This window comes from Castor canadensis, chromosome 1, assembly GCF_047511655.1.
Source record: "Castor canadensis chromosome 1, mCasCan1.hap1v2, whole genome shotgun sequence".
NCBI lineage: Eukaryota > Metazoa > Chordata > Mammalia > Rodentia > Castoridae > Castor > Castor canadensis.
Window position 1 is genome coordinate 130,431,661 of NC_133386.1, and position 15,505 is coordinate 130,447,165.

The following is a 15,505-nucleotide window of genomic DNA, read 5'->3' on the forward strand; positions in this document are numbered from 1 at the left end:
TATATTTATATAATGGAGGGGTTGTTGAGTGCCTCAAGTGGTAGAGCACCTGCCTAGTAAACATGAGGCCCTGAGTTCAAACCACAGTACTGCAAAAAAAAGAAAGAAATTTCTTCATATAATGGAATATATATGTGGTGGAATATTATATAGTGGAAAAGAACTGCACCTGATCTTTCTATATTATCCTGGGTAGCTCTCAAAAGCTTTAAGTGGAATGAAAAACAGATACAATCATCTCATTTAAGTTTTAAAAAGCACACATAGTGCAATAACAAAAGTAAAATTATTTTTTTACTTTTTCAGTGCTGGGGATCAAACCCAGGGCTTCACGCACAAAATTATTATTTTTGTGTGGGACTGGGCTTTTGAACTCAGGGTTTTGCATTTACCAAGCAGGCTCCTAGCATTTAAGCCAAACTCCAGTCCATTTTACTCTGGTTGTTTTGGAGATGGGGCCTTGTGAACTGTTTGTCCAGGCTGGCCTCAAGCCACCATCCTCCTGATCTCAGCCTCTCAAGTAGCTAGGATTATAGGTTTGAGCCTATATGTGGATTGTAAACACATAATAGGCTACTATGACAGTGGTGGTATTACCAAAACAGGTCTGTTTTGCCTGGTATGCAGTACACCAATCACTGAAACCAGTTTTGCAAAGGAGAGATTATTCTCAAGGCAGGGAAACCTGAGTCTCAACCTAAGTCTCAAATCTGCCTCCCTAAAGGTAGGAGTTGGGGATATTTGAGGGACAAAGAAGCAGAGTATTCTGCAGCATGGGAACAGGTGACTGGCAATGAAGTAATCAGTGGTCTGTGCATACAGAATCAAGTTTCATACTTCTTCATGGGATGTGTTTAGAAAATAGCATCCACATAAGTGTTCAACTTTTTTTTCTTTTCTTTTTTCTTTTTGGCAGTAGTGGGGTTTGAACTCAGGGCCTCACGCTTGCTAGGCAGGTGCTCCACCTACCCCTTGAGCCACTTCACCAGCCCTTTGTGTGTGTGGGGGGAGGGGTTCAATATAGGGTCTCAGGAACTATTTTCCCTGGCTGTCTTCCAACTGCAATCCTCCTGATCTCTGCCTGGAATAGCTAGGATTACAGGCATAAGCCAGTGACACCCAGCTAGCCTTCTTATGTTTAAAATTTATTTTACAAATAATTTTTATTTTACAAATTTCTACCAAATATTGCCAGTGATACTACTCTGGAGAACACCGATAGATTATTATATAACAGTATTATCCTTTTTTTTTTTTCCAGTACTGGGGTTTGAACTCAGGCTCTTGCACTTGCTAGGCAGGAGCTCTACCACTTGAGCCACACACCTAGCCCTTAACAGTATTGTCTTATGTGCAGATGCAAGAAGAAGAAAAAAGTGAAGAAGGGAAGGAATGTGGAGGCCGCACGTAACTCACACTTACTGTGTAAGACTTGGCAAACATACAGACTTGTCAGCAATGTCTGTTTTTTCTGTCACTGTCCAGCTGCATGCCCTAGGACAGGACTAATATTTTTTTACTTCTTCATTACCTGTCACCTGACTGCTCTACCTCATAGAACCAATTAGCTGCAATGCAAAAGGACCTTGAAAATTACCATAAACTCATCATTTTGAACTGTTACTGAAAAGTGACCTAGTGATTACTGATGTTTTTATTTTTAGACTGATACTTTTCATATTTCATTAAAAGTAAACAGAACTCTTTTAAAAGGAACTGTTAGGCATAATCTTACTGACAATCTCTTATGATTCTAAAGCCGGTATCATGACTCTTAGGAACAGGGTATAACATCAAGAGATCTAATAGTAACAAGTTTTAATTAATGGCAAATACATGGGTGCTGGTTGCTCACGCCTATCATCCTAGCTACTTAGGAGGCAGAGACCAGGAGGGTGGTAGTTCAAAGCCAGCATGGGCAAATAGTTTGTGAGACCTTATCTTGAAAAAAACCTAATGCAAAAAACAGGGCTGGAGGAGTGATTCAATTGGTAGAGTGCCTGTCTAGCAAGCATAAGGCCCTGAGTTCAAACCCCATGTACCAAAAAAAAAAAAAAGTGGTAACTGTGATGACTTGAGAACCAACTTTCACCTAAATAAAACTTATCTGTGTATAAAAATCAAAAGATAATTGCTAAGAATAAAATTTCCCATGAATTCCTAAAAATTAAAATTCTGAAATTTTGTTTCTGAAAAATTGCTTCTTCAGCAAAACATTTATGACAGACTACTTACCCCAAATATATGGCACCACCAGATGCTTAGGTCCTTCAGCCAAATTTTTTTTGTTGTTGGTACTGGGGTTTCAACTCAGGACCTACACCTTGAGCTGCTCCACCAGCACCTCCTCCACTTTTTTTTGATGGGTTTTTTGAGATTAGGTCTTGAGAACTATTTGCCCAAGCTGGCTTCAAACCGAGATCCTCCTGATCTCTGCCTCCTGAGTAGCTAGGATTACAGGCGTGAGCCACTGGCACCTGGCCAGCCAAAACTTTTAGTCTCATTGCTTTTTCATTGCAACACGACTATCTCTATGGGCCTCAAAGTTTTGAAGGACAACATAGACAATATTTGTAATGATAAAAAAAGGGAAGATTGTGCCATGCAGACTAGAACCACATAATCATTACTAGCTGGCAAACTGATCTCTAATTATTTATAGGGTCTATCTAACGTGATTACTGAAAGTTCTTTGGAGCCTTGTAGGACAAGGAAAATAGTCTGCAAATGTATGTTGTTAACTTATCAAGTTTGGGCTATTAATATAGTCTCTCTGTTATTGTTCCTATGCCAATTCCTTAGAAATTTGTTACTCTAAGCTTTGATGGAACAGTTTGATTAGCTGTATGCAAAGAGTATTATGCTGTAAAACATCCTTAGGCTGGGCACCAGGGGCTCATACCTTTCATCCTAGCTATTGAGGAGGCTGAGATCCAGAGGATCTTGGATCAAGACCAGATCAGGCAAATAGTTCCATCTCCAAAATAACCAGAGCAAAATGGACTGAAGGTGTGGCTCAAGCAGTAGAGTGCCTGCTTTGCAAGTACAAAACCCTGAGTTCAAACCCCAGTCCCACAAAAAGAAAAAAAAAGAACATCCTTAATTTATCAAAGTGAACATATAAATATTACAAATGATGAAAATATAGTTTGTGAGAGCTGCCAACTATTTGAGTACCAGTTAGAAAGTGTCCTCATCTGCCAGGCACCAGTGACTCATACCTGTCATCCTAGCTACTTGGGAGACTGTGATTGAGAAGATCATAGTTCCAGGCCAGTCTGGGCAAAAAGTTCTGGAGACTCCATCTCAAACAATAACTGGGGTGGTGAGTGCCTGTTATCCCAGCTACAGTGGGAAGTATAAAATAGAAGGATCTCAGCACAGGCCAATCTGGGCATAAAGTGAAACTCTATCTGTATGATTGCAGGCAGGGCTCAAGTGGTAGAGCGCCTGCCTAGCAAGTGCAAAGCCCTGAGTTCAAACCCCAGTCCCACAAAAAGAAAAAAAAAATCTTCATCTGCCTAATCACTCCTGGGCTTGGTAAGTCTTTGCACGTCCTCCCTGGGGCTCCCAAAAAATGCCACTTAAGTCTTGGGTCCTTTCTTGCCTAGGTAGATATTCCAGACTTTGAGGCTTGCTGGCATTATAAAAAATATGGAGAGAAGGACTGATGAGGCTGCCAAGAAAAACTCCAGGGAGGGTCTGAAGTCAAAAACCAGAACAGACACTGGAGTGAGGAAAACAGTGGTGATGTTGGTGCTATCCTGAATAGAATATCATAACAAATGATGCTAAAATTTGAGAAGATAATGGCATGACCTTTCTTTATAACACAGAATAAAGCACACAAACAAAACTAGCTTTACCAGTTCTAAGCACACACTCACAGTATCTGGAAGATAGCCATGCTTGTTCTCTTCTGTGAGGCCAGGTTTCTCTCCACAGTCCAGCAGTTTGCCTCCTAACATCAAATTTCATCCATCAGACACCTGTGCAGTTCCAAGTGAAGATTGGGTGGCTTCCACAAAGAGGTCTAATCCCTGAAAAGCAAGCAGGGCAACTCTTACCATTATAACCCATTTGTCAGAGATGTTATCTATAATAAAACTAAGTGGGAGACTGATAATATATTGCTCAGCTATGTGACCTTCAGAATTTTTTGTTAGGTTTTTTGGTGGTATTGGGGTTTGAACTCAGGGCCTTGCACTTGCTAGGCAGGCACTCTACCACTTGAGCCACACACAAGTCCAAGATTAGTTATTTTTTAAGTAAACTAAAAGCAAGTAACTAGGGTAGGTTTGGTGGTACATTTCTATAATCCTAGTTATTGGAGGCTATAGATTGGAGGATTGTGGTGGGAGGCCTAGACCCTGACCAGCCAAAGAAGCTTAAGATCCTGTCTAAAAAATAACTAAAGCAAAAGGGGGAATAAAAAATCTGCGGGTGTGGCTGAATTGATAGGGTAAGCAAGTACAATGCCCCGAGTTCAAATCCCCGTACTGCCCAAAAAAAAAAAAAAGTGATGCTAGAGGGTTTGTTCAGGTTTTCCCTCATTTCCACTGTCTCCAGGGAAGAAAGGAAAGGGAACTTTCATTTTATCTGGAGAGTTTCAGTTCCTTAAAAATAAAAAAGGTGGAGGGCGGCTAAAAATATGACAAAATGTTAACAGTTACTAATTCTGTGTAGTAGGATATGCATATTTGTTATATTGGTCTTTGTAACTTTATTTTTTATATCTTAAACTTCCTTTTTAAAAGATACCAAGTGAGGCCAGCCTGAGCTACTTACCCTGTCTTCAAAAAAAAGTCCCAGCATGTGCAGTGCTGAGGATGGGTGGACTGGGCTGCTGTGTGGAGCCTCTTACACAAGGATTTATGTAGAAGCTGAGCTTTAATTGGTTCATTCAATACATAAGCATTTCATAGCCTTTAGCACCATCATTTTAAACATCACTTAAATATGCATTTGCCTGATCATTTACTTGGTACTCAAAATGTACATAATCCTTCTAGAGATCATTTCTGGTGTTTTTCACATAATTTAAAAAGGAACACTGTAGGTTAAAAAAAAAAACTTTGTACCGTAATTTTATTTGTTTTGCTGTACTGGGGCTTGAATCCATGCCCTTGTGCTTGCTAGGCAGGTGGCTCTACCACTTGAGCCACTCTCCCAACCAAAAAAGTTATTTTCATACCATACTATTTCTGCAGGACAGATTCCCAGACTGTAATTATTGAGCCAAAGGGTATGAATTTTTGAAACATTGCTTGTACTGTATAGCCCCTTGGAACACCTTAACTTGAAACATTACAGATCAGGGATGTTTTTGTTTGGTTGGTTGGGTTTTTTGTTTTCGTGGCACTGGGGCTTGAACTCAGGGCCTCGCGGGCTCTACCTCTTGAGCCACTACACCAGACTGTTTTTGACACAGGATTTCACTTTGTAAAATCCTCGAACCCTCCATCCTCCTGCCTCCACCTCCCTAGTGCTGTAATTACTGACATGTACCACTACCCCTGGCTGGGAGGTGCTTCTGCATAGGCATAAAAAAGTCCATTCTTGCTCCGGGGGAGAGATGGAAGGGGCTCACGTGGTAGAGCTCCTGCCTGGCAAGTGCAAGGCTCTGAGTTCAAACCCCAGTTAACTCCTTCCCCAACCCCCCCCCCAAAAAAAAAGTTCATCCCTCTTTTTCAGTGCTGGAGTGGAAGGAACTCAGGGCCTCATGCTTGACAGGTAAGCACACTTCCACTGAGAGACATCCCTAGCCCTCGTTCTTTAATTACTCTTAGCTGATATTTAGCTTTTTCATCCAGAAAATCAGTATCTTTGATGCATATACCTTTGCAATGATTCAGTCAGCATTCTCCTGGATAAAATGTCGGTTGTCACTAATGAATGCGCATTTTAGCTCAGTATTAACAAGGACTTTCTAAAAAGATGAAAGCGCTCCCTTATTTGAGGTAGGTGAGCAGACTGGGCAATTACTTGGCAGAAAGTTTTAGATTCCTTCTCGCACACCACCTTCAGGTGCGCAGGGACCTGATGACCCAGAGTGAAACACTTTAGGGTGCTGCCTCCAAAGCTGAATTTCAAGTTCAAGCTAATTGATACAATCCTGTGGTTCTCTGAATCCTTTGTTGCTGGCTGGATTTTAATTTTAGACTTTGGACGGTGCATCTGTGCCGAATGAGCAGCCGGAAACCCAGAAAACTAGCTTTTATGGAATTTCAATTAATGCCGTTTGTGAAGGGAGGTTCAGGGGCCGGAGGGAGAGCAATTCTGGGTGTGTCTCCTAGTCCTTGGCCAGTTTGTCCCGGTTGGCGTATTCCTCCACGCGGTGGTGCCAGGCGACCAAACCCTCACTTATAACCTCGGCCCCAGGCCATTTAGTAGCCCGGAACTTCGTGTGCGGGGTTCTTGCGGTCGCACGCACCGGAAGCGTTTGGGCGCTGCACGGGCATGCGCTCTGTCCTTCAGCCCCGGGCTTGGACAAGGACGCTAGCTCTTTAGTCCAGGTCGTGGTGGTTCTCCTTGAAGTTGGAGGTCTGAGGCCAGGCCTCAAGTGGAACGGCATCACCATGATGGACGGACGGCCGGGCCGAGTGCCCTTAAAGCTCCTGCCAGACGAGGCCCGGAACCTACCCCCGCCCAAGCTGAACGACCCGCGGCTCCTCTATATGGGCTTCTTGGGCTACTGCTCAGGCCTGGTGGATAACGCGTTCCGGCAGAGGCCGGTCGTGATAGCCGGTGAGGGGTGTGCGGGCGGGGGCTCCCGGGACGGCGGGGGAACGCCGGGATGACGGACCGGCTCCGCAGGGGCTCGCCCCGGGCACCGCTGCTTTCCGGGCCTTTTCATGTCAGCTCGCTTCCCCGGGTTGCCTATGCTCGCTTACCTCTGAGGAATCAGGCCAAGCCAGATTATCATATTGCACTTGAAGAAACCGAAGCACGGGGATCCCACAGTGAGTCTGTGAAGGACCCGGGACTGCTCCTCCCAGTTCTCACTGTGCTTTGTGCAGATCTGAGCGCCCTTCTCTCTGCCATTCCCTGCTGACACTGTGGGCATTAAGCATTTAGGTCTTCATGGGGAGGTGTCATCCACAAACGAGGGGACGGAGCCTAAAAGAGGGTAAAGCAGCTGGCCCACGGTCAACATGGCTAATAAGTAGCAGAGACTGTTTTTAATAACTCTGTGCTTCTCAGACTTACTGGGCATAAGAATACTCTAGAGACTTGTTAAAATGTGAATTCTGACTTACAAGGTCTGGGGAGGGCCCGAGGGTGTTAAAAAGCTCCCAGACAGCGCTGCTGCCGCTGGTCTGGGGACCACACTTTGACCAGGAGACGCTCCTACTAGGTCATCGGCCTCTCATCAGAGTCCGATGACAACTGACACACAGTAGCTGTGCTGACTACTTTTCTAAAGGGAAAAGAGGAGAGTTTAGAAGAGATGTCTTTGAATTTACCTTGGATTATCAGGCAGAACTTAAAATGAACTTTCTAGGCCTGTGGGGCAAGTGGAAGGCAAATGTAGGCTAGGACCTCTGAATGGGGGCCTTTGATTACTTACTCTGCTGGGTAATAAAACTGCAAAGATTAGGTAGGTGATGGCAATTGGTTTTCTTGGTAGGCTGGAACTTTACAAGTTTTTGAGAGCTGGGGGAGTGCAGTGATCACACCTGTGACTTAAAAGGTGATCTTTGCCAGCACTGAGAAACATTCACTGAAGCTAGGAAGCCCAGTTAGGAAGAAAGCTAATGGTGGTTCAGACAACTAGGAATCACCCACTTGTGCCTCTTTCTGTTATGCTTGGAGGTCAGCTCTCAGCCCATTAAATCCCAGCATTTTCGGTGCTCAAGTCATATTGAGATCCCATCACTCCCAGAAAGGAGTGATCTGTGTCCATTTCTGCCTCTGGGGACATGGGGTTTTTTCCTCTTCATTCCACATTTGCCCCAACCTATCACTTGGTATAATTAGTTGGGAGCCAAATGGCTTTCTTCCACTACTTCCTACCTGTATTACTTTGGGTAAGTGACCCAGTCAGGGCTTTCAGAACCAAAATTTCCTCATGTATAAAATGAGATTAATTTTTATGTTTATGTTGTGAGATTAAATGAGATTCCATAAGTAAAATGCCTGGCACACTGAAGGTGCTGGGTGAAGTTTTTTTTCTTAGCTCTTTATTATACAGTTTATCATAGGTTTGTTCAACGTTGACTGAACTTTTCTCTGTGCCGGGCATGGTGTTATATACTGGGTGTATGGTGAGAGAAACACCTACCCTGCCCTTAAGAAGCTTCTAGTCAAGTCAGACAAGCAAGTAAACAGTCTGTTTTTGGTCTCAGGGTGATAGGTGCATGCTTTGATAGAGATGGAATGAGCAGAGTGCTTTGGGAACATGAAAGAAGGTACAGATAGGAGGAAGAGTGTTCTAGAGGACATTTAGCAGGAAGTGTATACTCCTAGTCTCAACACATTGTTACAAAGTTACCATTGCTAGGAGACAGAAGATCATAGTAGTTAAGAGCCAATGACATTGAGTTTTTGACACTACTGGCCATCTGATTTTAGGGAAGTTTCCTGACTGAGAATTTGATAAGGTGATGTGGGGTTTTTTTTGTATTTGGTAGTACTGGGGTTTGAACTCGGCACCTCACACTTCCTAGGCAAGTGCTCTACCACTTGAGCGTCATAAGGTAATGTTTATAAAGCACTTAGCACAGGATTAAGAGTCAGAGTTCCTGAGTTCCCTGAACTTTTCTAAATTGCTTTGGAAAATGTAGATGTTGAAGACTTGAAAGCATTTTCCTCAGCAACATTCATTCAGTGCATATTGTGTTTGTCTAGCTCAGTGTCTGACATATAGTAGGATGCAATCTTGTAAGTATTTATTGGAAGTATAAAACATGGTCTCAACCCTCCAAAATTTTACAGACCAGCTTGCCACATCTGCTGAAACCCAAATTGTAGTACAAGTTTATGCAGGTAGGCTAACAGGTTTACACATAAATGATGTTTCTAAGAGAACTGGAGGAGTGGGGAAAGAAATAGATGGTGGATGTTCACACTACAGCCCTTGAGAATATTTAACCTTCTATGATTAATAATGGAATATTCTGTCAGTGAAATAAAGTTGTGCAGTTTTTTTTAAATAGTAGAAAATACTAATTCGATTTTTGTTTTCTTAAGCTTTTCTCCCATCACCAGTTTTTAAAACCTTTGTTGCTGGTTACCATTTACCTGCCCTAAATTTAGAGTTAGTTGGTAATCTAAGTATAGCCTACAAATTAAATAGTTATTAATTTCTAGTATAATATATTAGTAGTTTATGATATTATACAAAGAGCATGATGCCTTCCAGGTTTAGATTCATGGAGTAAAAGAAGAAAGGGGAAAGTGGTTGAGGAAGACCACCACTGAGAGACAAAGAAGAGGCTAGGGAAATGGAGACTTGGAAAAAGGCCAGGCCACGCCTCTAGGGCTGGGATGCTGACACCATCATCTCAAACCTGTATGCATCTCTCTGTGAGGATTATGGGTCCATGCAGGTAAAATCTGGGTCTTCATGTGGTCCACTGGCACATGGGAGGACTTGCACACTTTGGTTTGCTGTATTGTAGGTAGCCATATAGGGGAAGTAGTGCCTGTTTGGGATAAGGAAGAATGCAAAAGAACCTGGGCCTTGTAACCCTAGATGGAATACTTGCTTCCCACATTTTCCAAGGTGGCCTTATACACATTGTGTCTTGATTTATACTAGTACTGCAAGAAAAGTAGGATGGATATTATCTCTTTTAGAGGTTATAAGTTGAAGTAGTAAGTAAATGCTCAAGGCCATTTATTAATTTAGTCAACATGTATTAAGTGCTGTATACTGTTATACAAAGATGAATCAAACATGGACTTTGCCTAATGGTAGAGACAAATTAATGTAGCAATTTGCATAGTAAGATAGATAAGTTCATCCTTTTAATTCTGGGACATGGGAAAACTTAGAGGAATTGATGTCTTGAAAGGTGAGGAGGTTGCTGGGCACAGAAATAGTAAGTGCATGCTATTTCTTAACATGAGGAATTAAAGGTGGCTCAGTATTGCTGGAGTACAGTGTGCATATCAGGGAGTGTCAGAAGACAAAGGTATAAGTGCGGCCTCATGAAGAGCTTCTAGGTCATATTCAAAAGTCTGGACTCCTCTTGGACACAATTGAGGGATACAAGGGACTGACAAGATAGGTTTTAGTGACAGGGTAAAGGCCAGGATCAGAGTAGAGGGGCTCTGTGTGAAAGGGAGACCAGGTTGTACAAAGGAGAGATAAACTCCCCAAAGCAAGGAAAGGAAGTATTTGCCAGGTAGGATTCATTGGATGCAGTGACTGGGTATGGGGGAAAAGGGTACAAAAAAAGGATTATTACTGTGTTGTGACTGGATTCCTACTGTTCTCTGAGAAAGGAGAAGTATGAAGAGGAAACAAATTGATTAGGTTTGGAGTGTTCACATTAACATGTCTGTCAAACATTTGGAGGTATTATTCAGCATGGGTGTCTGGGTTAGGCATACTTACAGACCATCAGCAGAGGATAGTAGGTAGAATCATAGAGATAAGTGAGTCCTCCAAGAATATATGTAAGATGAGAAGAGATGACGTAGAACTCAAACCTGCAGCAAGCCATTTGTAAAAATTTCCCCTGTGTAAAGTTCAGACTCCTCCAGACTTCCAGTTTCAGCTTTCTCTATATATTGTGATTTGATCCAGTCTCATTATTATAGGATTTTTTTTAAAATTTCATTTATTTATTGAACTAGGGTCTTGCTAATTTTCCCAGGCTGGCCTTGAATTTCTGGGTTCAAGGAACTTTTGCTTTAGCCTCCTAAATAGCTGGGATTATTGGTGCTTGCCTCTGCACCCAGCTATAAGTAAGATGATTTTTAAAGCACAATTTTTGAATAAGCAAATGGTACAAAATTTAGAAGACACATCTGAGAACAGAGTGAGGGTTTTTTGTTTTTTGTTTTTTTTCTCTTTTTCTTTTGTACTAGGGTCTCATCGTATACCCAGGCTGGCCTTGAGCTCAGTCTTCCTTCCTCACCCCTCAGGCATTGGGATTACAGGCCTGCATCACCATGCCTGATGAAGGAATTTTTTTATTTGCCAGGGATTGTGGGTGGGGGAGGGAGCGACAAAGATAGCATTGGGATTTGAATTCAGGGCCTTGTACTTGCTAGGCAGGTACTTACCACTTGAGATGTGCCCCAGCCCTTTTGTTTATATTTTGTTTTGGGGATAGGGTCTTGCTAATTAGCAATCTTCCTGTCTCTACATCCTGAATAGCTGAGATTACATGTGCACTATTGTGCATGGTTTAAGAAAAAACTTTTTGTTGTTGTTCTGGGGTTTGAACTCAGGGCCTACACCTTGAGCCACTCCACCAGCCCTTTTTTGTGATGGGTTTTTTCAAAATAGAAAATTTTCTAAAATAGGAAATTGGAACTACTTGCTTGGACTGGCTTCAAACTGCAGCCCTTCTGATCTCTAGGATTACATGCATAAGCCACTGGCACGCAAAAAAAAAAACTTTTTGTTTTCCCGTTCTTAATCTAGAATTCAGGATATTTACCTTCTTTAATTCAGTATTTTATAAAACCTCAATTTAAAAAATCTTGGGTTCTATTGATAGTCATATTTACAGAATTAATGTTGCTCTTTTTTTTAAGCAAGATGTGGTAATACGAACCTGAAATTCCAGCACTCAGGAGGGTGAGGCAGGAAGATCATAATTCAAGGCCGGCTGGGCTACATACAGAGTTTAAGACTAAACTGGGATACCTTATAAGCCTCTGTCTCAGAGAAACAAGAGTTTTTGGGTTTTGGTTGGAAAGAATGCTATAATAATAAATTATGCATATGAAGCGTAAAAATATAATTCTTTATACACACTGATTTTGATTTCTTTGGAATTTGTTTTTTGAATTTCAGGTTTGCATCGCCAGCTTCTATATATTACTTCCTTTTTTTTTGTTGGATACTATCTTTTAAAACGTCAAGACTATATGTATGCTGCGAGGGACCATGACATGTTTGGGTATATAAAATCACATCCGGAGGATTTTCGTGAAAAAGGTATTTCAAGTTAATTGAAGAAAACCTCTTTATTTTGTATGATTTCTCCTGGTTAATCTTGTCCATGTCTCAGACTTCAGGTATTTTCTATGTTCTGTTGTCTCCTACATCTTCATCTATACACCAGAATCTTTTAAATTCATATATCCAGGTTTTTTGTTTGGTTGGTTGGTTTTTAGTTTTTTGGCAGTACTACAGTTTGAACTCGGCCTTGTGCTGCTAAGCAGGCATTCTACCACTTGAGCAAAGCCCTAGCCTGAGGTTTTTTTGTTTGTTTGTTTTGAAACAGAGTATCACTTTGTTGCCCAGGCTGGCCTGGAACTAGCTATATAGCACTGTCTGGCCATACACTTGTGATCTTCCTGCCTTAGCCTTAGGAGTGCTGGGATTATAGGCGTTTATTACAATGCCCATCTTCTCTTGAATTCACATATCCAGTTTCTGACTGATACCTCTGTGCCTCTGTATCCCTTGGACAGCAAACAAAACTCATGTCCCCTCTGCCTTCCTAAACCTGCTCAGCTTTGAACTATCCTCTCTCCCATAGCCACTACCCTTACTCAGGATCTCATAGTCTCTTGCTTAGACTGTTGCACTTGTCTCTAGCTCACCTCTGCCTTCAGCCTTACTTCTGCCAACAGCATATTTGGTTATATCTCTCTGCTTAAAATCACTATTGATTGCTCACAGGATAAAATCCAGACTCCTTAGGATGGTGCATTTCCCCTGGCTGAGTTAATTGCCTATCCTCTGGTGGAAACACTTTGCCATTCATTTTACCTTCCACTTATTTATTTATTCCTTCCTAGACCCTTCAGCCAAGGTACTGCGGGCAGCACTTTGCCCCTCTGGCAACCATCTGGATGTCATCACAGATTCATGGAACAAAATCTATCAGTGATTGACAAGCCATAGTTTAAGACAAGGAAATTCTTAGGGGCTTGTATTAATCCATTGGAGCAACTGTAACAAAATGCCTTGGAGGGGTAATTTATAACCAATAGAAATGCATTGCTCCTAGTTCCAAAGGCTGGAAAGTACAAGGTGAAGGTGTCAGCAGTGCAGTGTCTAGGCTTACTCTGCTTCAGTGATGGCACCTTCTTGCTCTGTTCTCACAGGGGCTGGGGACATGACTCAAGTGGCAGAGCACTTGCCTATTATGCATGAGGCCCTGGTTTCAATCTCCAGTACCAAACAAAACAAGGGAAAGAGGGCAAACAAGCTCCTTCTGATGTATTTTATAAAGCACTAATCCCATTTGAACAGCTTAGCCCTCATAACATAACCACCTCCACAGGACAAATATTAATGCCACAACTTTGGGGACAAAACCATTCAGGTTATAGCAGCGTTTCTATTAGTAAGATTACTGAGTGTTCTTTTAAAAAAAAAAATGCAAGTTTTGTTTATTTGCTTATTTATTTATTTTTGCAGTGCCCCCTAGCCCAGGGCCTTGAGAGTGCTAGACAAGTGCTCTACCCTGAGTTATATCCTCAAGAAACATCACTTTTAAAACATAACTTTAAAATAAGTCTTTTATGATCTTTCCTTTTATAGATAAGAAAACTTATGGTGAAATTCTTGAAAAATTCTATCCAGTGCGTTGAAGTCTTCAGAACACTTGCTTCTATTTCATTGAGAATTGTCATTTCTGAATTTTATGGAACATGTTAATCTAGATGTGTCAATACCTATAATAAAAATAATTATAAGTACTCTGACTCTGTGGGGTTTTTTGTTGTTTTTTTGTTTTGTTTTGTTTTTGGTAGTACCGGGGTTTAAACTCAGGGCTTTATGCTTGCAAACACTCTACCACTTGAGCTACAGACCCTTCTCCCCTCCCCCCACACCTGGTTATTTTGGAGATGGGGTCTTATTTGCCAAGGCTGACCTTGAACCTGATCCTCTTAATCTCAGCCTCCAAGTAGCCAGCGTTACAGGCATGAGCCACCAGTGCTGGGCTTGCTGTGGTTATTTTTGAGATAGGGACTGTCAAACATTTTGTCCCAGGAAGGCTTAAACCATGATCCTCCTGATTTCAGCCTCCCAAGTAGCTAGGATTATAGGCATGAGCAACTGGCACCCAGTGTGGGGTTTTTTGTTTTGTGGTTTTGAGACAGGGTCTTGCTGTGTATCCCAGGTTGGCCTTAATCTCATGATCCTCCTGCCTCAGCCAGCAGAGTGCTGGAATTATAGGTGTGTGGCCTCTGACTCTTTTTATTGTATGAAAAAGCAGTTCATCATACAAAGGTTGCTTTCCATCTACCCAGTTTTACAAAGACATTTGCAAGATTTAAAATGGCATTTTGGGGCCGAGTATGTGGCTCAGTGGTAGTTGCTTATTTAGCATGCACAAGCCTCTGGGTTCCAATCTGAAGCACCACAAAAAATAAAATGGGGTTTAGTTCTGGGTTAGGTTTGGAAAACTTCAGTTCATGGGCCAAATCTGACTCACTGCCAATAAAGTCAGAGTTCATTTGTTTATTTGTGACTGCTTTAATGCTACAGCCAGCAGAGTTGAGTAGTTTTAACAGTAACTTGCAAAGGTTGAAATAGATCTGGCCCTTCACAAAAGATTTGCCTGTTCCTGTTCTAGTGCAAGGCAAATGAAAGCAAGCCAGCTTAAGGAGAGGTTTGTGAGTCATCCAAAATCATTTTGTCTTGATCCAGTAAGTATTGAGAAGTCACCAAAGGGTGTGTTTTTATTTTTGTTTTCTGAGAGAGGGTCTCCTCTTGTAGTCCAGACTGCCCCTAAATTCACTATTATCCTTCCTCAGTCTCCTGAGTGCTGGGATTACAGGCATGCATTTCTGCATCCAGCTCACCAAAGGGTTTTTAATTGGAATAACTCAGGTAGCAATTGTGAACACTGCAACAATTGAGAGGGTGGTTTGGAAGGAGGAGACTCAACAGGGAGAACAGTTAAAAGTCTGATGTTGCAAAGGGATCTTTGCTCTTAGATGGCTCACCCGGAGTAAATGACTCAGTAGCTAGCACAGTCCGTGGTGGAGCTGGATGTAATTAGAAGTAAAAGATCGCATCTACCGGGAAGGAGGTAGTTCTTTTTCTTCCTCTCCTTTTGGTACACTTGAAGGTTTTGACAGTACTAGGGATTGAGCCACATGCTCAGTCCAGAGTTCTTTATAACTTACCAAATCTAAATGTGCATCCAAAACCTTTTTGTTTTCAAGCTTAGATTTTACAATCAAATTATGTTTTGGAGATTAGTAAAACTATTATATGCCTGATTGCAAATTGAGCGGCAGTATGAATATAAGCAGATGGTTACTGGGCAAAATAAAATGAATTCTTATTCATTGGAGTGCCACTTGTAAAAAGTGAAATTATGTCAGAGAAAGTGCTTTAGAAATAAGGAGATGTACA

The 15,505-nt window shown here is 41.8% G+C and overlaps 1 protein-coding gene across 1 annotated transcript; it reads left to right on the plus strand.

The window, feature by feature from the left end:
• The first annotated feature begins 6,444 nt into the window (after window positions 1-6,444).
• On the plus strand, window positions 6,445-13,836 carry Ndufc2 (NADH:ubiquinone oxidoreductase subunit C2). The gene is made up of 3 exons (XM_020159832.2): window positions 6,445-6,747; window positions 11,978-12,121; window positions 13,679-13,836. Exons 1-3 carry the CDS (start codon window positions 6,579-6,581, stop codon window positions 13,726-13,728), a joined length of 363 nt encoding a protein of 120 aa, XP_020015421.1. The 5' UTR covers window positions 6,445-6,578; the 3' UTR covers window positions 13,729-13,836.
• Window positions 13,837-15,505: the final 1,669 nt, after the last annotated feature.